General features: G+C 42.2%; 2 protein-coding genes across 6 annotated transcripts in view; both read right to left on the minus strand.

Annotated features, from left to right (window-relative positions):
* Positions 1 to 990: 990 nt before the first annotated feature.
* On the minus strand, positions 991 to 10,204 carry LOC132777987 (sulfotransferase 1A1-like). Of its 3 annotated transcripts, none has more exons than XM_067469928.1 (8): positions 10,051 to 10,204; positions 8,608 to 8,784; positions 6,120 to 6,245; positions 5,148 to 5,245; positions 4,522 to 4,648; positions 3,586 to 3,680; positions 1,887 to 2,067; positions 991 to 1,169 (listed from the first exon to the last, which is right to left on the minus strand). In XM_067469928.1, the coding sequence occupies exons 2-8, from the start codon at positions 8,753 to 8,755 to the stop codon at positions 1,057 to 1,059; spliced, it is 888 nt and encodes a 295-aa protein (XP_067326029.1). In that variant the 5' UTR covers positions 8,756 to 8,784; positions 10,051 to 10,204; the 3' UTR covers positions 991 to 1,056. The 3 variants fall into 3 exon arrangements, with proteins under 3 accessions (XP_067326029.1, XP_060636555.2, XP_060636554.2); XM_060780572.2 differs by having other exon boundaries at positions 8,608 to 8,802; XM_060780571.2 differs by having other exon boundaries at positions 8,608 to 8,755; positions 10,051 to 10,203.
* An 8,165-nt stretch (positions 10,205 to 18,369) lies between these two features.
* Positions 18,370 to 24,802, minus strand: part of LOC132777988 (zinc finger and SCAN domain-containing protein 2-like) — a 34,053-nt gene continuing 27,620 nt past the window's right edge. For 2 of the 3 annotated variants that reach the window (XM_060780574.2, XM_060780573.2), the window contains exon 5: positions 18,370 to 22,840. In XM_060780574.2, the coding sequence (XP_060636557.2) occupies positions 21,504 to 22,840 (1,337 nt within the window). In that variant the 3' untranslated portion in view covers positions 18,370 to 21,503. The remainder of the gene's footprint in view (positions 22,841 to 24,802) is intronic. The other variant, XM_060780575.2, reaches the window with a different exon arrangement.

Below are 24,802 nucleotides of genomic sequence, written 5' to 3' on the forward strand. Positions count from 1 at the left end.
ATAAATCTACTTTAAATCCGCTTTCTGCCCCCTGCAGAATTCTTCGGTTTGTAGTTTAGTGAGGCTGTTAAAGGCTCCTCCCTAAACTACAAACCCCAGAATTCTACAGGAGACAGCAAGCGGATTTAAAGTAGATTTATTCTCTAGTGTGATGAAAACATCCATGCATATAGTAGTAATTATTGTCGAAGGCTTTCAAGACTAGAATCACTGGGTTGTAGGTTTTTCGGGCTATATGGCCGTGTTCTAGAAGCATTCTCTCCTGATGTTTCGCCTACATCTATGGCAGGCATCCTCAGAGGACCTCACAACCTCTGGCACAAACCTCTTACAAACCTACAACAATGAAGTAGTTATTAGACAAGGGAAAATTCAGTGGGTTTAGTTATTATGGAACTTTCTGGGTGAGGACGATTAGGGATTATTTCATTGTTCCAGGTACATTTCCTTTCCCCCTTCTCAGGCTGTTGGCTTGGCAGATAATTGATTTAGTCTTCTCAGGAATCTCTGAGCTTCAGAAAAGAACAATTGTGCAAGGCTGAGCCATTGAATTTCCACAACTGCAAAACTTCTATTAGTTTTGTGTGTGTTAAAATTGGGGAGGGGGTTGATTTTGTACAGCATTGAATATTTGTTATGTTTTTGTGTTTTATTTGGAAGCTTCCTCGAGTCCCTTCGGGGAGAGAGGTGCGGGTTAGAAATATTATTATTATTATTATTGTTATTATTATTATTATTATTATTAGTGTTAAACATGTAACATGTACATATATCCACATGCTGGGAAACCAAGAAAGGCTGCCAAAGAGAAATTGTTCATCACTACAACTCAGAGCCATTTCCATGCGGATCCATGACTTCCATCCTTACTCCTTCTTCCAGTTTCTTATTTGAAACTGTATTTATCAAAACAGAAATCAGCATAAGTTGATTCATTGTGAAGAATCTAAGCCTACCACCAATCTTAATGTAAACCCCCCCCCCCCCCCACCAAATAGTATCTATAGATTTTTTTTAAAGAAACCTCTCACTGAAAGGAGAGAGAGGTGAGAGCAATCAGATCTCTGTCCGGAACTGCAGGGTCGATCCTTCCATTTGTCTCTTATAATGGGCATCAAAGGATTCATTTTGGGCCACTGTGAAATAGTTCTTCCAGTCACCGGTGATTCCTGGGTGCAGGGGAAGAAACAGTAGTCAAAGCACTGTTTGTTGGAGAATGTAAAGAAATCAGTTAGTGTGTGTTTACCATAAAATAATATGCACAAAGCTGATTGGTTGGGTAATGCCTGGGGTGTAGGCTGAGCCTGGGACTTTTGATTACTGTTACATTTGTGTTCAGGCTTGAGCTATGCAGGTGCTTAGAGAGAGAGAGTTTAGAAGAGAGAAGCAGAGAAAGACCGAGTTTGCAGTGTGCTCTCGCTTCATGAGCTGCTGAAGGAGTTTATCCAACATGGACAAAGAAAGACTATTTTAAATCTCTCATAAAAGGATATTATGTGAGTTGATGTAACTGATCACATTGTACATATGTTGTTCTGAACTATGAAGAGTAAACTACTTGTTCTTTACTGCGTGGCATATTTTCTTTCTCTGGCAAGGCAATGTGTGGGCTGATCAAATGTGAACTACACATGGTTTATTTTTACATCACGCCACACTGTTAACAGCAGTCAACCCCACATTGCAACAATTTGTTCAAAGGCAGATTAATGTTGGAGGTGGTAATGGTGGTAGTGACCAAAACACCTAGAGATGGCTTTTCCTTTGTCCTTTAACCCATCTATGTTTCTCCAAACTCTGAGATAATAATCATAACTACCTCATGTCTTGTTCTGAAAATATAGATACAAATACAGACCTTTTTTAAAAAATGTCTGGTCACTCACCTTTCCTCATGAAGGGGGAGACGGAGTGGTCCATAATTGATTTGGGGATGTTTGTATAATTGGCCATAGGGTTCTGGCGCATCTCTTGGAAAGATGTGTGATGTGCGATCTTTTCCACCAGTTGTTCATCCATGGGCCTCTCCAGGAATTCCAATATTTTACGGATCTCTCGGCGTGAATCCTGAGAAAAGCAACAGGACTGTGTTGGTTAGGAAGACGAGGCATCCCTTCAACATTTCCAAGGTGAAAACCCTATGTGGTCAAGCATTAGCAGAATGTGGTCAAGATGACAGAAATTACACTGGCCAACATACATTTTGGTGCCTCAAATGTTAGCCCTTTTTCTGGGTATATTTTCCTTGCTGCCTCCAAAACTGCCACCAATTTCCCCCTATCAGCTCATTGTTTGAGATACAGAACACATGTAATAAAGCAGTTAGCATCTGCTAACCCATAAGACAACTAAAGCTAAGAAACTGGAGCTGATGTAGTCTATCCAATGCAATTTTCTGAATCAGCACCCCAAATAACCAAGGAACACGCTTTAAAAAAAGACTATTTTTTTTGGGTTGTGTTATTAATGAAATCAGCATAGAAAGCAGGGTGACAGAGGATGAATCAGACCATTAGAAGGAGAGAAAAGGATGCGAAGGACAGAGTACCAAGATTCAAACAGTACATGTGGTGGCCCAACATCTGTTGTCAGGAAACTTCTTGGAGAGGACCATCATATTCCAATCCTGAATCCTTATCTTTCTTTATAATACTTCTTGCGAATTCATAACTCTATAATGTTTATTCCTGATGTGTACATAGAGCCCCACCATGGGACAGTATTACTGTCATGACCTTATTTCCTGTTTTTTTGTTTGTTTGTTTTTGGTGAAGCCAGGAAATTAGACTACGCCTTAGACCTGGCCTGTGTATATTTGAAACAAGGGAGAGGGTTTCCACCGAAACGGAAGCAATGCAGGGGAGGGGCCAGAGTGAGGGACAGGAGGTATGAAGGAAAGAAGTTGTCGGTTGGAATTTTGTTTTTGTACCACAATGTATGCTTTTAGAAATAAAGCCTTCCCACTCTGTTCATGAGGTTATTTCTTCACCAGAAACCTACAGATCTGGACAATTACCTCTTTTCCATTATGTATTGTATAAAGCTACCAAATAGGATTAGAGGGGAGTATAAAAGACACACTTTCCCACCCTGCCTCCCATATATAATTATTTTAAATGCATTTTTTTAAATGAGAAGAACCTGTGAGTTTCCTCAATCTATGGAAGATACAGAGCAGTTGACACATACAAGCTGGAGAGTCAGAGAAACACAAAAGAATATCAAGGAGAAAGAAAGAAGGGGATTTCCCTTCAGCCTCCCTTTGCTCATGCATGCCATGCTCACATATATTAAACGAAAATAATTGAGTGCAGGCACTGACATGAACGTTTGAGTTTCCGGGATCTGTGGGATACAAAGAGCATGGAATATTGAAAGAGGATGAAAAAGAAGAGGAAGCAGAAAGGAAAAATAGAAGATAGAACTGGTTTCTCTACATTACATGTTAGAATAAATATTCAGGAGATATATGTGAGAGGTGAAGAAAGGTGATGTTATACTGGCTATGGATCAGATTTGGCACGGAAAGGGGTTAGTTTCCAGAGGGGCAAAGAATGAACACTTTTGAAGGGGGCTAAATCTTGCCTCTTTCAGGTCTTCATAGAAGAGGTAGAGTATCCTTTGTTCTTTTCTCTTGTCCCACCAGCCTTTGACGTGGTCATACCAAGATCCATAAGCAACTAAAGAGAGAAACAGTTGCATCTCAGTGGAAAAAAAACTTCCAGAAAGCTCCAAAGGGCTAATGTGAGCGTGGACAATACTGTGAGCGTGGACAAGAAGAGCATTGTCTTTTTGCTTCAAGTTCTCATTCAGGGTGGATAACTGGGGATCCTACAAGTGTTTCTGAATTCAGCTTCCCAACAATCAAGGTTCAATAGACCTGACATCTCAATATTGCATAGGTGCCATTATGGTGTAGTAGTTTGAGCATTTGATATGACTCTAGAAACCAGGTTCATAGTCCTGGATTTGAATCTCCATGAGCCATGGAGAGACCCACTGGTGACCTTGAATAAGACACATTCAGAGGAAAACAAAAGCTCCCCGCCCCAATTCAAATCTTACCAAGTAAACCCTGTGATAGGGTCGCTTTCAGGATGACATAAATCGGAACTGACTTGAAGGCATACAACAACAATGAATATATGATGCCATCTGATGTTGGAAGCTCCGCAGAGATAGAACTTTCTAGTACTTAGATCAATGGTTCCCAACCTTTGGTCCTCCAGGTGTTTTGGACTTCTGTCCTATGATTCCTAACAGTTGGCAATCTGGCTGGGATTTCTGGTTATTGAAGTCCAAAACACCTGGAGGATCAAAGTTTGGGAGCCACTGACTTAGTTGGAAGACCACAAGAATATACCAGGAATTTCCAGATAGGATTCAGGGGAAAAAAATCCACTGCTATCTGTGAATTCATGGCTCAGACAGTACAACACAACTCAAAATTTCCAAGTTGGGAGAAGTTGGTCTACTGTATCAATGCGTACTAGGATTAATTTTCCACTTCACCATCCTTACCATCTCCAGCCATAAATTTCTGTAGGAATTCATCCCATGTTCCAGGTTCAGGATGAATTTTCGCCATTTGATAGAAGAAATAATAGGAGACTGCTACATCTTTGGCATTTCTGGCCATATATATAATCTGTTACATATGAACGAATGAATAAATGAATAAATCTATACACATAATAAACGCGAAAAAAGTGTATTGAGGCCTTGGCCTTTGTAAGCCGCATCGAATCCTTCGGGAGATGCTAGCGGGGTACAAATAAAGTTAATAATAATAATAAATAATAATATGTGTATGTGGCAGAGGTGTCCACTTACACAGACAGCCTCCTGCCTCCACAAACAGGTGATATTTGGTTTCAAATAACCAAGCTAGTAAATAAATAATAAAATAGAGATCATGAACAGCAGTATATTATTTAAATCGATCAATACTTGGGTGTTCCCAATTCTGAAGGTCTTCTCTGAAGCACTAGAAGTCCTCTTCAGGTCTCCCCACAGGTTTCTCAAATTGTACTTTGCTGTTACACTTTCAAGCTTGCTTTCATAAGGACTAAATACATCATTTTTGCAAACAAAGCAATTTATTATACAGCTATTGTGTGATATATATATTCAAGATAGCCTCTCACCTTACAGTTCTTTTCCCAGAATGATTTTGGGAGCAACTGGACAGGAAGATGGGTCTTAATTGCAGTTGGACGGGGTACCCTTTTTAGCAGCTCAGGGCCTAGAAGGACAAGCAAGAGTAAATTAAAGGTATTTTCCCATCATGTGTTCCATTTCAAATAATCTTTACCACAAGTGTTCTACATTCTCTAGGGTTAGGGATACAGGAGCCCTTGAAAGTGGGAAAACCAAAGATTTTTAAAAAGCTTCATTTTATTTTACACAAAAGATAAACCTACACATTTGGAGGGCTGACTGCATTAGCCTTCCCGAACCCTATGTTCTACAGATGCATTGGACTACAACTCCCACCATCCTCTGTAAATATGGTCACAAATGAAATTGTCCATGGGATTGTGACTCCAAGAAGATCTGCCATCTCACTCAGTTGGCATTCCCCCAACCCACAGAACTTGTAGACTGGTTTGGAGAACATACTGGCTTGTGGCGCAGCTGGTTGGGAGTCAGCTGCATTAAAATCACTACTGACTGAGAGGTCATGAGTTCGAATCCAGCCTGGGTCAGAGTGAACTTCCAGCTATTTGTCTAGCTTGCTGTTGACCTTTGCAGCTCAAAAGACAGTTGCATCTGTCAAGTAGGAAATTTAGGTACCGCTTATGTGAGAAGGCTAATTTAACTAATTTACGGCGCCATAAAACTCTCCAGCAGCGTACAAAGAATGAGGAAGTACTCCATCGGCATCACAAGTGGATGGTGAAGCGACAGCTCCCCATGTGGCCAGAATTCAAAAAGCATACCGTCATGAAGCTGGAAAGTTAAATAGCCTCTGTGTCTCTGTCTATATATGTTGTGTGTCTATGGCATTGAATGTTTGCCATGTATGTGTGCATTGTGATCCGCCCAGAGTCCCCTGCGTGGTGAGAAGGGCAGAATATATATGCTGTAAATAAATAATGAATAAATATGTGTTTTACCCGACTCTACTCCAGGAGCAGCTAATTCCAAGAAAGGGACTCGCTTGTCGATGGGCTTTTGTCCACATTCCTTCACATTGCCTTCTTTATAGATCATGTCTATGACCTCGCTGATCCAGGTAGTTCCTGAAAAGACATAGTGAGAAAAGAGTGAACAACAAGCAGGCCATAGTGACCATTCTTTACTTTACAAGGTGCTTTTTTCAGTACGAAAAGGAGTGGTCAGAAACACTGCTTTCTCTTGAAAGAGTTGTTATTATCCCTTAACTATTCATGAATAAGATGACTGCAGATCCTAGGTGCCTCCACAAATATTATCCCTCCCATCACACTGGAGTATGGATGAGGGAAGGTGGAGTATAGCAACAAGTAGAGGCCATAGGTTCTCTCGTCTTGTATTGACCCAAACCAGGGCTCACTCCAGAACTCTAAAGTATCTTGAATTCTTCTTCTTACTCTTTTGCATCTTATTACTTATAAACATGAAAAACAACAAATAAATAAATACAATATATATACAATAAATATAAGTTGTGAGGTCTCACAACCTCTGAGGATGCTTGCCATAGATGCAGGTGAAATGTCAGGAGAGAATGCCTCTAGAACATGGCCATATAGCCCGAAAAAACCTACAACAACCCAGTGATTCCAGCCATGAAAGCCTTTGACAATAACAACCCTCTCATTGGCCAAAAACAGGCCCATACTTCCCATTGAAATACTAATAAGTGTATATTTGTTAAAATTGTTCTTCATTTTAATTATTGTATTGTTTTTAAGTGTGTTTTTTTTTTGCACTACAAATAAGGTATGTGCAGTGTGCATAGGCATTCATTCGTGTTTTTTTCACATTATAATCTGGCCCCCCAACAATTTGAGGGACTGTGACCTAGCCCTCTGTTAAAAAAGTTTGAAGACCCCTGGCTTAGATACTGTGACCAGGTGTTGTGGATGCAGACTGCCTTCTCTTCCAATCCCTGAAACCCACCTTTAAGATGTCCACCACATGCGAGTGTGGAGAAGAGCAAATCACAGACCACCTATTATAATGCAGCCTGAGCAATGCCACATGGACAATGGAGGATTTTCTTATAGCAACACCAGAGGCACTCCAAGTGGCCAGCTACTGGTCAAAGGACATTTAATAGAATGACAGGTTTTGAAACTTTGTATTTTCTCAAATACATTGGTTCGCTCCTTATACAATAAATAAATAATACCGTAAAGAATCCAGCAACTAAGGCAAATAGGGTGTGGAAGGAAGATTCATTTAGCCCAGTGGTTCCCAACCTTTTTTTGACCAGGGACCACTCTCTAACATTAGTACCAAAAGAGTTACAAATCTGTTTTGGGTCAACTTTAGATTCGGTTTGGTTATTTGGGGTGCTGATTCAGAAAATTGCATTGGATAGACCACATCAGCTCTAGTTTGTGATACAGAACATATGCCATCCACCTGCATCTGTTTAGCAAAAAAAAAAAAAAGCCATATTTAATAAGCCTTGGCACTATAAGAGGGTTTTGCGAGATGAGTCGCTCTTGTTGCAATGGTGTAGTAACAGTGAGGCTGCGGAACACATTTTTGCTCTTGCAGACTACTTGTGGTCCACACTCAACATGTTGGGAAGCACTTTTTTTTTTGTCGTGTCAGGAGCGACCTGAGAAACTGCAAGTTGCTCCTGTTGTGAGAGAATTGGCTGTCTGCAAGGACATTGCCCAGGGGACACCCGGATGATTTTGATGTTTTATCATCCTTGTGGGAGGCTTCTCTCATGTCCCCGCATGAGGAGCTGGAGCTGATAGAGGGAGCTCATCCGCCTCTCCCCGGATTCGAACCTGCAACCTGTCAGTCTTCAATCCTGCCGGCACAGGGCTTTAACCCACTGCACCACTGGGGGCTCCTGATCTAGCCTTTCTCTGGCTAGATCAGCCTTTCTCTGGCTAGCCTTTCTCTGGCTGGATTCTCTGTGTGCAAGCAGCAGAAGCAAGAACCACTCTCTATGTTGTAACTCAATGACAGAAAGGAACTGGAATGTCAGTAGCCTGATCAACAACCTGTATAGATACAACACCTAATGTATATTGAGCTGGGCACTTCCTCAGTCCCCTTCACCCTCCACCAGCAAAATTATTGTAGTGAAAAAGAGAGGCTATGACAGAGCTATAGTGATTCTTGTGGGCATGTTGGACTTTGTGGAGTTAGGAAGAGTATACGGATCTATGCATTGACCTAAAGAAAACCAAAACTTAAGATGGACCTAGCTTGCCTATATTTCTAAGGGCACTCTGGTCAAATTCTGCTAGGTCTGAGTGGTATAGTTATGCCTACACCACTGTTCACAAGTCAATGGCATTGTTTCCCTCCTAAAGTAAGGCACATATTTTAAATTATCCTGGTACTCCTTGGCTGTCGAGGAGAAATAGAGAAAACAGGTGCCTAAAACACTTTCCAGCCATTGATGCAAGCACAGTCTGAGATATCACTCACCACATTTGGGGTATGTGGAGATCAGCAGGTCATCTGGATGTGCTTGAAACTTGTCCACCTCTCCCATAACTTCAGCAAAGTACTTTATCAGGGGAATCCCCTTGACAGGGATCGTTGGCGGGCGCTCCAGTTCTCCTTCTGGCTTCATCTTGATAGAGAAGAGGTTTAAGGGGTGGCCTATGAGCAAGCTCAGAGCTTTTCAAAAGTAATACATGCTGTTCCTCATTATGGAGTTTAAAAAATAACCCATTTCTTTTACTTGTTGAAATAGTGAAAAAGCTAATCTGTTGCTTATCTCTTTCCTTTTCTATTACTTTCTAAAACAGTTAACATTAAAAAGAACATCTTAGAATTAATATAAGAATGGCATTAAGACTCAGTAACATTTAGGAGGTGTTGGTGGACTAGAACCAATTACTTGTTGGACATTCTTATTGATTTTAAAATGTAATATTGTTGCATCCTTATCATCCAAAAGAGTAATTAAGTAAAGGTAAAGGTTTATCCGTGACAATTAACTCCAGTCATGTCCAACTCTGAGGGGTGGTGCTCATCTCAATTTTTAAACTGAAGAGCCGGAATTGTCCATTGACACTTCCAAGGTCATGTAGCCGGCATGACTCCATGGAGCGCTGTTACCTTCCCACCAAAGCGGTACCCGTTGATCTACTCACATTTGCATGTTTTTGAACTGCTAGGTTGGCTGGGGCTAACAGCGGGTGCTCATCCCGCTCCTTGGATTTGAATCACCGACCTTTCAATCAGCAAATTCAGCAGCTCAGCGGTTTAACCTACTGTGCCACCGGGAGCTCCCCAGTGTAATTATTTGTAATTATTTGTATATAAAACATTATGTAACTGGAAATCTATAATCTGAACAAGATAAACACCCCTAATTATTCTATTTATACACACACAGAAGTTATATATGAAACAGTACGTATTCAGGGTACGTATAAACTGAACTTAGACTGAAGTAGAGATTAACAATTATAAGCAAACATGAGAAAATATTTATTGCATTTGGTATTTTCAGGTGGGATGCATGCAGAGAGGGACAGAGTTAAACAGAATAGTTTAAAAGAACAAGACTGCACTCCAGTTTCTAATTAAAAATGTCCTCAATATGCAGTCTGCTTTGTATTTCAACATAAGTCAACAGAGAAATCAAAGCACCAGACACACCCAGATACAGACACATACAAATCTCAAGGATAGGAATTCTGGCACACATCCTTTGTCCTATAACTCTTCCCTCCCTATTTCATCAAATGGGGATTCCCATTTGCAGAGCATGGGGAAGGGGAGACCATCCAAATGCAGCATTTACCTTTCTAAAGTCCAGGATGGCTTTCTATCTGACTCCAATTTGAGAAATAAAATGCACACTAATTCGGTTTATAAGACATGGTTCAGGAATGGATGGAGACAGCAATTCCTTACCTGTGGTTCAAATGGATCTCGTAGGAGTTGCGTCTTCAGTTTAGACTGTAACACCAAGGACAAGAGTTCTCAAAATAAAGATCTTAGGTCCTGTTACTGAGTTTTATAGGACAAACACGGATCACTTGCACAACAGAAATTGCTCAACAACTGTGCATGACCAAAAGTATTATTTTAATGATTTCATGTCTCTTGGGCAAAGACTGAGCATGTTTTTACTGGTTCTTTCTCTGTGAGCGTGACTATTCCAACTGGGTGATAACACCAGAGTCTATCTGCTTGAAAGGAGATTCCATCTGAACATTAGGAAGAAATTCCTGACTGTAAGAGCTGTTCAGCACTGGAACTCTCTGCCCCGGAGTGTGGTGGAGGCTCCTTCTTTGGACGGAGGCTGGGTGGCCATCTGTCAGGGGTGCTTTGAATGCGATTTTCCTGCTTCTTGGCAGGGGGTTGGACTGGATGGCCTCTTCCAACTCTAGGATTCTATGATTCTATGATCTCTCATTTGTGGCCCCATTCACAAATAGAAAGATTTCATCCCATGACCATAAACGCACATCATGTTAATCTGTGGTTTATTTATTTATTTATTTATTTATTTTGTGCCAAATGCATTGCATAAATAAGTACACAACTGATAAAATAGAGGGAGCACAAGTGGCTAAATAATTTTAGACCAAAAACGAGCAACAGCGACCGCATTGTCTGTAGCTTTAAATAATTCTTCCTCTGTGCATGAGGCAAGGCATTGTGGGCAAGCATACAGGTGCAGAGTTGTTTGTGCTGCTCCACGGTGGCACAAGGTGGAGGATTCTTTTAGGTAGTGCCATTTTGCCAGGTTGTCTTTTGATCTGCTTGTCACAAGAAATTCAATGTGCAGATTTGACAAATATGAATTTAATATGATGTGTGGGAATGAATGGAAGGATAATAATAATAATAATAATAATAATAATAATAATAATGCGTGGTTGGAGTTAATAATTTTGGAAACACAAGTATAATATTAAGACCTGCAATGACTAGCTACCTGCTTGCTGGACTTGCTAATGAGAAATCCTGATAAGAACTGGGACAGTGATAACAGAAATGTTTGCAACATCCCTTATGTTAAGAAGGAAGTCAACACAAGCCTTGTGTTTGTCAACACCAATCAAGAAGAGTCAACATCTGGCCAGGTAACTGAGATGGATCCAGGATGGAAGATGTCTATCATTCATTTACAACTTTGGGACTACATCAACAGAATATTCCTATAAAAGACTCAGTCTAATAATGCTCAAAGTGTGGCAGTCCTGAGGAGTCTGTTTCATCCGCCATGCTCTGCTCCGTGGAAAGGAGACAGATGGTGTATTCGGAGAGTGTCAGACATGCTATGGGAAAGCATGATTCTGGACACTTTGGGGCTTCTTTCTCAAGGGAAGAGGAAGAAGTGCACTTTTGGAGTCTTGGATTTTGTGCAGGGAGTCAGGTTCTGCTGTAAGGAAAACAGAGATCTGGTCCTTGGCATTGTTCTTAGGGAAAGAAGTTTTGGCATTTTGGCATTTTGAAGTTTTGGCGTTATGGAAGTTATGGAACTATACATTGTCAGGCTGCAGTCTGGCCTAACAGGTGCTTCTCCAAGGAGGGAGAAAAGGATATGGCAATATTTGAGTGCCTGAGAATGAATGCTTGTCCATGTGGTGTGAATGTTGAGTAAAAATGTAAAAAATGCAGGCGAAACGTCAGGAGAAATGCCTCTAGAACATGGCTCTATAGCCCGAAAAAACCCACAAGAACCTAGTAATTCCCCTTTGTTTGTTTGTTAACCAATGTGATTGTGAATCCAATGTAGTTGCATAGAATCTGTATGTCCAATGTCATTCTTTGTCTAAATGTTTTCTGTAATCTGATATACCTTCTCACACTGGAAATTCCAATAAAAAGAACCTATGCTTCAAAGTCATTGAAAAGTCATTCATGGCATGCTCACTCCACTTCTGAGTTTGTTCATGGACTTCCAAGTTGCCCATTCTTTATTTGCTCTTGAACGCAGACCCTCATGAGAGGCCACCCATTTGGGATTTCCTGGTTTAGCTGTCACAGAGGGATGCTCTTGATGTTGTTGGGGGAACATTAAGAGGAGTGTTGGTTCTCATGAAACTTTTCCTTGATTTGAGTCTATTGGGAGGAGGCTGATAGCCATGCAGTGGATGGCTTTCACGGTGTTCAACCTTATTTCACTTGCAGTTAGCAGAAACTTCCCAGTTGCACATCGGGGGTGGGATGGGAGTGGGCAATGCAAGCTTCCTTATAGAGTCTATCAACTGGAATAGGTTTGAGGCATCGTGATTATTCTGCATGTTTCGTTCAGTGCTATATTCACCTGCTTCGCGTGGACAGACTTATGCCAAACAGGGCAAGCATACTCATAAGTTGTGTAGGACAAGGCCAGGGCTGATGTTCTTATTAACTTTACCTCACAAGAAGATCCGCATAGTTAAAGCAATGGTATTCCCCATAGACAAGAAACTAGACAATATCCTGAAACATAATAGTAAAGTATGGTTCAATGTATGGTTGTGAAAACTAGACAATACAAAAAGATAGAAAAAAATCAAGAATTTGAGATGTGGTTCTGGAAAAGAACTGTATTGATAACACAGATGTTTTTTTTTTTTTAATTGTCTCAGTAGCAAGCAAGTCACTTCTGGTGTGAGCGAATTGGCCGTCTATAGAGACGTTGCCCAAGGGATGCCCGGATGTGATACCATCCTGTGGGAAGCTTTTCTCATGTTCCTGCATGGGAAGCTGGGGCTGACAGACGGGATCTCACCCCGACTCGTGGATTCAAATTACCAACCTTGAAATCTTCAGGTCAGCAGTTTAGCTGGCACAAAGGTTTAACCCAGTGGTTCTCAACCTGTGGGTCCCCAGATGTTTTGGTCTCTAACTCCCAGAAATCCTAACAGCTGGTAAACTGGCTGGGATTTCTGGGAGTTGTAGGCCAAAACACCTGGGGACCCACAGGTTGAGAACCACTGGTTTAACCCATTGTGCCACCGCGGCTCCACACAGACTGCTAAAAAGACAAATACATCCTAGTACAACTCTCCCTAAAAGACAAGATGATTGAACTGATTGAAAGAGCAGGGAAAGGAAGGTGTGGAGCACTGGGTTCTTTGGAGATGATGGAATATCTGGAATCAATTGCATGAGGAAAAATAAATAAAAGGAATTTGAGAAACCTGAGTGATATATGTTTTGTTTTATTTTGTTTTAAAGTTGGATTTCCAACTTCATCCACAGCATGCTCAAAGGAACACTTCACTGAAGTCAAAAATGAAGAATTGGATGGCATCAGTGTCCACTAAAGGAGAGGGTTGAGTAGCCTGACCTTCAGCATCCATGTATAAACACACCTCTATGTTTCCTTATAAGGCTAACACAAATATGCTCACTGTGTTGATTTTATGTGGTTTACAATATGTAGTTAAGATCCTGATGACACAGTCAACTCATTTGAAGTGTGCTGGAGGAGAATTGTATAGATACTGTAGACTGTTGAAAAGACAAATAAATAGAGTGCAAAACAAACGTGAACTCTCTCTAAAAGCCAAAACAATTAAACTGAGGCAATAATACTTTGGACACAGGAGAAGACAGGAAAAAGTGATCCTGTGTTGTCAAAGGCTTTCATGGCCGGAATCACTGGGTTGCTGGGAGCTTTCCAGGATGCGTGGCCATGTTCCAGAAGCATTCTCTCCTGACGTTTTGCCCCCATCTATGGCAGGCATCCTCTGAGGTTGAGGGGTCATGGCCATACAGCCTGGAAAACTCACAGCAACCCAAAGATAATATTGTTTAGAAATGTTGAAGACAGTAGCAAAGGAGAAAAGTCACTGTACATGTAGATAGACTCAGTCAAAGAGGCCAAGCAATGAGTTGGCAAGACATGAGCATGACTATTCATAAGGTTGTTGCAAGATGAAGCCAATTCAGCTGCAATTCACTACAGAACTTTTTGTAGATATTAAAATATCCTTTTTGAAGCTCTTTCCCTTTTTTCAAATGAAATTTCCTTTTTTTCAAATAAGTTTCAGTTAAACCACTGAGTTGCTGAACTTGTTGACCAAAAGGCTGCAGGTTTGAATCCAGGGAGCAGGGTGAGCTCCCGCTGTTAGCATCAGCTTCTGCTAACTTAACAGTTCGAAAACATGCAAATATGAGTAGATCAATAGGTACTGCTCCGGTGGAAAGGTAACCACGCTCCATGCAGTCATGCCGGCCACATGATCTTGGAGATGTCTACGGATAATGCCGACTCTTTGACTTAGAAATGTAGATGTGCACCAACCCTCAGACCTGGACACGACTGGACTTAATGTCAGGGGAAAACCTTTACCTAAGATAGCTTATTTCTCTCTTGTTCCCAATTTGATGGTACCAAAATGAGGGGAGCAGCCAGTTCTGTAATTATTGCAAAACTTACGTGTGGTGTAAATTGGGTGCACATCTTGCGTGGCCTCAGGGACTCTAGGAATATTAAATGAAGCTATTTGAGAAAGATTTAAAGGTAAAATACATCTGAAAATAGTGTTTTCCTCTTCTCCAGTGATTTCTTGCCCCAATCACATCTTCATTTTGGGTATGTCTGTCTTGAAACAGGAGAGATAGTCACAAATCTCTCTAAGCAGAGTAATCAATTGACAAGGCAGAAGCTGAACAATTAGTTCCGCATTCACCCAACCCCTGCCAGAGTCTATTAAAAAAGACACATCAAAATGTAAAATACACAAGGCAAACTAAATATACTGCCAAGATGTGGGAAGATATAATTGTGTTCTTTGTATACCTGCCCTGAAACCCCCTCAGAAACTTGAATGGAAAATGCTAGACCACAGGCAGCGCTGAAGTCAGGTCGCATCTACACTGCCATGTAAAATCCAAATTATCTGCTTTGAATTGGATTATATTAGTCTACTCTGCCATATAATCCAGTTCCAAACAGACAATCTGGATTTTATGTGATAGTGTAGAAGGGGTCTCAACTCAAACTGTCGAACTGATCAGCTTCAAACCGTGGATGGTGGAGAGCCATACTACTCCTCAACTCAGGCTATCTTGGATTTCTTTTCCTGTTTAATCTGTACAGTAGACCCTTGGACAGACATACTTTGTTGTACCTAGAAACCCACTTTGGCTCCTGTTTTTGTTGAATGGATATAAATATATTGTGTATATGTATTTGTGTTGTGGGAAAAAATCTCATTACAGCCCTGAACCTCATTGATCTCTGTAATATGTTGCTGAAGGTTCTTCTGTCATATTTATATATATCATATATTCATTGGGTATTCTGGACTGAAAAGGTACTGTTACCAAGCTCTACCTTAAACAGCTCATTATTTCTTGGTCCATATTTGGGAAAACCATGGTGCAATGGGTTAAACCCTTGTGCCGACTGAACTGCTGACCTGAAGACTTGAAGGTCAGCAGTTCAAATCCATGAGACGGGGTGAGCTCCTATCTCTCAGACACAGCTTCCCATACAGGGACATGAGAGATGCCTCTCACGGGATGGTAACACATCTAGGAATACTCTGGATGACATCTCTGTAGATGGTTGATTCTTTCACACCAGAAGCAATTTGCAGTATATTCTCAATTTGCTACCAACATGATAAAAAATCTGCAGTTTTTATACTGTATACTATTATATTGGAAGGGTAGGTGTCATGAAATTTCCTTCCTTCCTTCCTTCCTTCTCTCCATTCCTTCCCTTCCCCTTCCTTCCTTCCTCTCTCTGGATTTGGCTGGGGAAACTGGCTAAAAAGTGCCCTGTTAGCATGAAATGTTTACATATTACGTTTTACATCTGTTTATTTGAAGTTCAAGAGTATGTTATTGCTGTTTTAAAAGGTGCCCTTGCCTTTGTTCGGAAAAGGAAACCAGGGGATAAAACATTTAAATATACACATATATTTACACAGTTCTAAGCTTGAAAAACATTTAAATTACGTGGACAGTTCCGTTTTGGTTTCTAAACTTTGGGCACCCCCTTGTGGCCCACTTCCTTCACGAGTGCGTATAATGAAAGGCAAGCAAATGAGCTATCCTTTAAAAAAGACCCAAATCCACAAGAAAACTGTACTGCAAAGAGAAACAAGAGAGAGGTAAAATGAAATGTTAGTATTTGCTGTGTCAACTAGAATTATTATTGTCAAGGTGACTAGAATTATTTATGAATCTAGTCTACATTTTATTGGTTTTCCCATATGTTGCTAATTGCTAGTGATTGGTAACACAGTATTGATAACTCTTATATGCTAGAATATTTACTCTCTTGATGTAACCCTGCTATATGCCTGTGAAATGTGGACTGTCTACAGATGTCACACTCCTGGGACAATTCCATCATTGTTGCTTCCGGAAAATCCTGCAAATTTCTTGGGAAGAAAGGACAAGTGTCAGTATGCTGGAAGAAGTAAAGACCACCAGCACTGAAGCAATGCTCCAACTTCATCAACTCTGCTGAACTGGCTATGTTGTCCGAATGCCCGATCACTGTCTCCCAAAGCAGTTAGTATACTCCCAATTCAAGAACGGAAAATGTAATGTTGGTGGACAGGAAAAGCAATGTAAAGATAGGCTTAAAGCCAACCTTAAAAACAGTTGCATAGACACCGAGAACTGGAAAGCCCTGGCACTTGAGTGCTCTAACTGGAGAATCCGAAGAGGCATGATTGGGGGGCGAACAGGATAGACGTGCCAAGAGGAAGGCGCATCAAGCCTTGCCTTGCCCTTGCCCTGCTATACGTCTGCGAAACGTGGACTGTCTACAGATGTCACACTCAACTCCTGGGACAATTCCATCAGTGTTGTCTCTGGAAAACCCAGCAAATCTCTTGGGAAAACAGGCAGACAAATGCCAGTGTGCTGGAAGAAGGAAAGACCACCAGCATTGAAGTGATGCTCCTACTTCATCAACTCTGCTGAACTAGCTACGTTGTCCGAATGCCCGAGCACTGTCTCCCAAAGCAGTTACTATACTCTGAACTCAAGAACAGAAAACATAATGTTGGTGGACAGGAAAAGCGATTTAAAGATAGGTTTAAAGCCAAATTTAAAAACTGTTGCATAGACACAGAGAACTGGGAAGCCCTGGCACTTGAGTGCTTTAACTGGAGGTCAGCTGTGACTAGCAGTGCTGCAGAATTCAAAGAGCCATGATTGGAGGGTGAAAGGGGGAAACTTGCCAAGAAGAAGGCGTGTCAAACCAACCCTGACTGGGACCGCCTTCCCCCTGGAAACCAGTGTCCTCATTGTGGAAGAAAAAGTGGGTCGAGAATAGGTCTCCACAGCCACCTATGCACCCACCACCATGACACTACACTTGGAGGACCATCATCCTCAGATAACAAGTGATCGCCTACGTAAGTAACATGGCATTGATAACCCTTATATGCTAGAATATTAACTGTCTCAGTGGCTGTAATACTTAGTTCTTGGAATCAGATTCACCAGTCAATATATTTAATAAAGTCAATTTTAACTTCATTTATAGTTCACAATTACTCATGAGTAGGGAGATCTGACTTGTTTTTCATCAGTGGGAATTGTATTGTTTCTAAAGAAACCAAATAGCTCCATATTTGAATTAATAAAATATGTTGGGAGAAGATATTTGGTAAGTATCAATCGGTGATTTTGGTAAAAATAAAATAAAAACAAAATACAAGTTTGTCAAGAGTTTGGTGAAAATAGACTTGACATTTGGGAGTTGTAGCTACTGGGATTTATAGTTCACATACAATCAAAGAGCATTCCAACTCCACCAATGATGGAATTGAACCAAACTTGGCACACAGAACTCCCATAACAAACAGAAAATACTGGAAGGGTTTAGTGGGCACAGAACTTGAGTTTTGGAGCTGTAGTTCACTTACATCCAGAGAGCACTGTGGACTCAAACAATGATGGAGCTGGACTTGGCACGAATAAATAATATGCCCATATGTGAACACTGGTGGAGTTTGGGGAAAATAGGGGTTTTTTTTTGGGGGGGGGGTTGATTTTGTTATTTGGGAGTTGTAGTTGCTGAGATTTATAGTTCACCTACAATCAAAGAGATTCTGAACTCCACCAATGATAGAATTGGGCCCACAGAACTTCCCACAGAACACCCATGACTGTGTTTTGTGATGGTCTTTGGCGACTCCTCTGATACCCCCTTGTGACCCCTCCCAGGGGTCCCGACCCCCAGATTGAGAAACACTGGTCTAGACCTACCTCTACTCACCTTGCTTCACCCCGCATAATACACGCTACACAAAGGACTATTTTGTAGAAAGCTTTTTGTTTTATTAAGTTATTTCCCAAAACAAGTTCATTCTTTTATCTTTAACAAGTTCCAATAGTGTCAAGGGGGGGATCCAAAAAAAGGCAAGAGAGCAATAATAATAATATAATAAAATAAGAAATTCAGATAAAAGTCCTGGGGGGGGGGGGGGGTTTACATTTTTCTCATCATCCATCAGATAGAAAAGAGAGAGAAACAAAGGAGAAACAAGAGCTCTGAATGGGAGCATTTCCAAGTCCCATTATCCCAAACTCCAGCCCTACTGGGGTTCTTATCACCAAAGCGGAGCCCAAATTCGGTTCAGATACCCTTCCCAATTCTGCGTCGACAAAGCCCCTTCCTTTCTTCTTGTCCAAAGACCCAATGATATATTGTTGTAGGCTTTCATGGCTGGAATCACTGGGTTGTTGTGAGTTTTCTGGGCTGTATATCCATGTTCCAGAAGCATTCTCTCCTGACGTTTCACCCACATCTATAGCAGGCATTCTCAGAGGTTGTGAGGTCTGTTGGATACTAGGAAAATTGGGTTTTTATATCTGTGGAATGTCCAGGGTGGGAGAAAAAACTTTTGGTGTGAATGCTGCAATTGGCCACCCTGATAAGCATTTTATGGCCTAGCAGTTTCAAAGTCTAGCTTCTTCTGAAAATGAACAAAATCTGGCTACCAGTATTTAAAAAACTCTAAAATCTTAACAGTTGGAAACTAGGAAAATGGGGTTTTACATCTGTGGAATGTCCAGGGTGGGAGAAAGAACTCTTGGTGTGAATGCTGCAATTGGCCACCTTGATTAGCATTTTATGGCCTAGCAGTTTCAAAGTCTAGCTTCTTCTGAAAATGAGCAAAATCTGGCTACCACTATTTTAAAAACTCTAAAATCATAACAGTAAATAAAGAATAGCATTAAAAAAACGGGATTTGAGACAAGAAACAATCAGGGCCAGCTAATCACCTCCTAACAAAGGATTCCCCAGGCAGTAAGAGTCCAGACCTTGAAACTGCTAGGCTAGTGGTTCTCAACCTGGGGTCCCCAGATGTTTTTGAAATACAACTCCCAGAAATCCCAGCCACTTTACCAGCTATTAGGATTTCTGGAAGTTGAAGGCCAAAAACATCTGGGGACCCCAGGTTGAGAACCACTGAGCTAGGCCATTAAATGCTAACCAAGGTGGCCAATCTACCTCAAACAGATAAGAGTTCTTTTTCCTGCCCTGGACACTCCACAGATATAGAAACCCCATTTTCCTAGTTTCCAACAGACCTCACAACCTCTGAGGATGCCTTCCATAGATGCAAGCGAAACATCAAGAGAGAATGCTTCTGGAACATGACCATACAGCCCGGAAAGCTCACAACATCCCACCCAATGATCTGTTTTTTTGCGCACTGCAATTATAAATGCACTTAGTAAGCCCATTAATGGCAGTGGCACTTACTCCAAAGGAAAGAGGCAGACTCTTCAGAGGAATATGGTAGTGGTCGGAGGGTCAAGAAGGCACCGTTACTGCACACAGAAACACCCTTTTTTTCACCTCTCCGAGGCAGTCTTCAAGCTGTATTTGACTACTACTCCCATCATCCCCAACTTGCATGGCCATGCATGGGATGCATGAAGGAAAGTATAGGCCAACTTATCTAGAGCAGGGGTCCTCAACCTTTTTAAACAGAGGGCCAGATCACAGTCCCTCAAACTGTTGGAGGGCCAGATTATAATTTGGAAAAAAAAACATGAATGAATTCCTATGAACGCTGCACATATCTTATTTGTAGTGCAAAAAAACCCACTTAAAAACAATTCACTAATTAAAATGAACAATTTTAACAAATATAAACTTATTAATATTTCAATGGGAAGCGTGGTCCTGCTTTTGGCTGATGAGATAAGATTGTTATTATTGTTGGGTGCTTTCAGGTCGTTTCAGAATTAGGTTGACACTGAGCGAGGGCCAGGCAAATGACCTTGGAGGGCCATATCCGGTCTTAGTTTGAGGACCCCTGATCTAGAGGATGCCAGACTGGGAAAGACTGCTCTGGCCCAAGTTGGGTGGATGACATAATTTGATTTCCCATGAACACACCAAAAGTTGCCTCTATTTTTCTTATAGGATTGTAAGGCCCCTGATGCCTTGGTATTAAAGAGAAGTGCTTCTCAGAATGTGTTCCCTTTAGAGCAGATATGGGCAAAACTTGGACCCTCCAGAGGTTTGGACTTCAACTCCCACAATTCCTCACAGTCTCGGGCCTCTTCCTTTTCCCCTTCAGCCGCTTAAGCGGCTGAAGGGGAAAAGAAAGAGGCCTGAGGCTGTGAGGAATTGTGGGAGTTGAAGTCCAAAACTCTTGGAGTGTCCAAGTTTGCCCATGTCTGCTTTAGAGATAGAGAAGGGTTGCTTTATGCCCTTTGGAAAGTCATATATATATTTGTTTCTCCCCACTGCTGCAGAGCGACTGTGAGAAAAGTGGCACTTGTTTGAATTCTCCCTTCGATATACGAACAATTTGAGAGCAAAGGGTGTCCTGCACCACATGCAACCCAGCCAACCTGTATCCCCACAGAGTCGGACACTGGGAAATCCACAGTTCTCTTTCCATACGATTCTGCTGGCCCCAGCTCTACGACAAGGAGGGGGAAAAAACAACAAACGGGCTACAAAGAAAGTTGGGGAGGCAGAAAGGCTGATTTCTGGACTCCAATACACACGTTCCAGAGAACAGGGTGTTCGTTCTAGTTGGTTCAAAAGGAGCAGGGGAGACATCCTTCCAGTGTTTTCTCTCTTTGCTACAAGGGGCAAAATCTACAGAGTTATAGCAGTGGGGCTAATCGGGCTGCACAAATTCCCCAACAGTGAGGAAGTGAGGGGAATCTGGATTTTCTCTAGTGACAACAAAGCAGCATGTGATCACAAAGATTGTGTAGGTGTCCCTATGTAGCATAGGCTGGGGCCTTCAGGAAAGTTGAGGCACCTAACCATCAGATCAGATAGTGTTGCCCTTCTGGACAGCCTTGTGTTTTGGGTCTGCTTTGTAGGTAAGTTTGCTGATGATTTAGTCCCATCACACAACGACCCAATGTTCCTCTCCTCCCCGTCCCCACCCTCAGCCACCCACACCAAAGTTTCAGATCGTTACATGGATGGGGCTCTGGAAACCGTCTGGAAGGTTTTCCATTTCAGGAAGGTTTTCCATATCAGGAAGGTTTGCCATGTCCGTTCCTCCAGCCCCGTCTCTCATGTGGATCCTCTGGTGGTAGATCATGCTGTGCCTCCTCCTGAACCTCACCCCACACTCCCCGCACTCGTACGGTCTCTCTCCCGTATGGATTCTCAGGTGCCGGGTGAGGTGAGACTGCCGACCAAACCTTTTCCCACACTCTATGCAAGGGTAGGGTCTCTCTCCGGTGTGGGTGATCCGGTGCCGGGTCAGGTGAGACTGGCGGCTAAAAGTCTTCCCGCACTCCGCACAGGGGTAGACCTTGTTCCCCAGGTGAGTCTTCTGGTGCCTTGTGAGGGCATAGAGGTCATGGAAAATCTTCCCACATTCCATGCACTGATAGGCTTGCTTTTCAGTGTGGGTTCGCTGGTGAGCAGCCAGCTCCGAGGGCCAGATGAATCCTTTTCCGCACTCGGTGCAAAAATAACGCTTCTCTCCCGTGTGGATTCTCTGGTGGGTGGCGAGCTCCGAGGGCCACCGGAAGGCCTTGCCGCACTCGCCGCAAAGATGGCGCTTCTCAGGCGTAGCAGCTCCAAGGTATGTAGTAAGGTGACCGTTGCTGTTGCTGCAGTTGTTAACGACAGGTGAGCTGTCCCCGGTGTGGGTTTTCTGGTGCGCAAGCAGCTCCGAAGGCCATTGGAATCCTTTCCCACACTCCGAACAGAGGTAGTGTTTGTTTTTGTTGTGGGTTTTCTGGTGTGCTGCTAGCTCCGATGGCCACCGGAAACCTTTCCCACATTCTGGACAGAGGTGGGGTTTCTTGACCGTGGGGGCCTTGGTGAAGTTGGCCGCCGGAGGGGTTTTCTCTCCTGTGTAAAGGCTTGGGTTTATCGGGAACTCTGGGGGCCACTGGAACAACATATCAGAATCAAGGTTATACTGCGACTGTTCGCCCGAATGGATCCGCTGGTGGATGGCAAGCTCTGTTGACCAGCGGAACCTTTTGCCGCATTCTGTACAAACATGGCATTCCTCAACCATGTGGGTTTTCTGGTGCCTGGTGAGATGCGAGGATCGGCCAAACTGTTTCCCACACTCAGCACAGTTATATGATTTGGGCCTTGTGTGGACTTTCTGGTGCAGGGCCAATTCTGACTGACACCGGAACCGCTTCCCACATTCCATGCAAGGATGGCGTTTCTCTCTCACACGGATCCTTTTGGGGGGCAAGTGTGGCACTGCTCCGTTGAGTCTTTCCCCAAATTCAAACTGGACATCTGCTCTGCTGGGTGTCCTGGCACCTGCTTTAAAAAGAAGGGGGCAGGAGAGAGTTCACAAGTTTCACCACAATGAATTCGAAAGTGTTCACTTAGTTAAAGTAATGATTCAGTTATCAAAACTGCTAAAATAAACAAGTATTTTCCTGCTGAGGGAATCACAACAAGGAGAAGGCCTTTCTGGTCTCAATGGGAAGGGAATTCCAGAGCTCAGAACCAGTCACTCAAAAGACCCTGACTTGCAACCCAACCAGTTATTCCTTGGGAAGGTGGTGAGACTGAGAGAAGGACTTCTGGGTCCGGGGAGGCTTATAAGGAGAGATACAGTTTGTTGGACAACCTGAACCTACACTGTATATGACTTGATAGGTTATAACCAACATTTTTGATTGTACACAGATTGACAGGAGTATGGTTCTGGTAACGAGCCATAGTGTGCATCCTGTGCATCAAGGTTAAATCTGTCAAAAGTATTATAAAATAACTAGGTATTTTTAATTACAAAAATGTGAGTCAAGCACTGAAAGGGTTAAATGAATGCAGTGACTCAGAAAAAGCTGCAGTTCTATAGAATCATAGAATCATAGAATCAAAGAGTTGGAAGAGACCTCATGGGCCATCCAGTCCAACCCCCTGCCAAGAAGCAGGAATATTGCATTCAAATCACCCCTGACAAATGGCCATCCAGCCTCTGCTTAAAAGCTTCCAAAGAAGGAGCCTCCACCACACTCCGGGGCAGAGAGTTCCACTGCTGAACGGCTCTCACAGTCAGGAAGTTCTTCCTAATGTTCAGATGGAATATAAGCAGGTGTGGCTGCAGGTTAGGAGCCTTCAGAAAAGTCTCAGTCTAAGGTAAACCTCAGTGGGAGAAAGGTCTCAGTCTGTGAGAAGGCCTCACAGTGTGAGAAAGCCGGGTGTTAGAAGCTTTGGTGAGAGAAGCCCCAGGTTGAAGGTCTCGTGTGTAAAGCTGCTGTGTGTAAAGTTACTGGTCGAAGCTTGGTGTGAGAGGGAGCTCTATGAGAGCGAAGCTAAAAGCTGATTATCTGCATAAGAAAGACGTCCAGCGTGGAAGCAAAGAAGGAAGTATAAAGAACTTTATTTGTGTTATAGAAACCTAGTTATTGTAAATACTTCAACCATATTATGTTACTACAAAGAAAAGGCTCCTATGGAAGAAATAACATTGGTCTGTGTGTTTTTGTTCTTTTTCTTACTCTGGGCTACTGGTGCTGATATGTTACTCTGTTATACATTTATAAGGAGGGTATTTTGTTAATAAGCCCACTTGCCCAACATAATCAACTATTTCTTTCCTCTGTTTTGAGATAAAGTGCTGCAGCAGGCCATGCTTTGATAGAGACATTCCCCTTTCTGTTCTCTGCAGTGAATATCTCCTGCAAGGTAAAGAGATTGCCTCTTCCAAAACAGAACAAATCATCTGCAGCTTTCAAAAAGTAGTTGCATTGTAAATAGAACCAATGGGACCTAGACAACATGCTGCATTAAGAACTTCTTTGTGTTCAAAGAACTTCACTCTACGCTATACAGGTTTTTTCACACTGACCACTCAACAATTAGCATTCCATACATACTAGAAATTCTCAGTTGCCACTGTTCTCTTTTGGAGGGTTAGAACTATAGGTATTTCTTTTTTAAGATATAAAAGGAAGAGATATTATGATACTGAACTGAAGGATCTCTGAACTGGAGTCAACTGCCTTTGATTTTCTACCCATGGGTTGCAAAATGGTAAAAAAAAAATGCAAACATAAGGCTGTCACTGAGGCCCCTTCTACACTGCCATGTATAATCCAGATAGTCTGCTTTAAACTGGACTATATGGCAATGTAGACTCATATAACCCAGTTCAAAGCAAATAATGTAGATTATCCACTTTGATAATCTGGATTATATTGCACTGTAGAAGGGCTCTGAGACAAAACTGGGGAGATAAACAGTAGTATCCTTGAAGGAAAACAGAATACGAAT

The sequence above is a fragment of the Anolis sagrei genome, chromosome 6 (genome assembly GCF_037176765.1).
Source record: "Anolis sagrei isolate rAnoSag1 chromosome 6, rAnoSag1.mat, whole genome shotgun sequence".
Taxonomy (NCBI): Eukaryota; Metazoa; Chordata; class Lepidosauria; order Squamata; family Dactyloidae; genus Anolis; species Anolis sagrei.

Coding starts and splice junctions, on each gene's coding strand:
- LOC132777987 (XM_067469928.1), bottom strand. CDS start 8,755: ATGAAGCCAGAAGGAGAACTGGAGCGCCCGCCAACGATCCCTGTCAAG. Junction 4,649..5,147: donor TCTGGGAAAAGAACTGTAAG/GTGAGAGGCTAT, acceptor CATATGTAACAG/ATTATATATATGGCCAGAAA. Junction 3,681..4,521: donor GAAATTTATGGCTGGAGATG/GTAAGGATGGTG, acceptor TTCTCTCTTTAG/TTGCTTATGGATCTTGGTAT.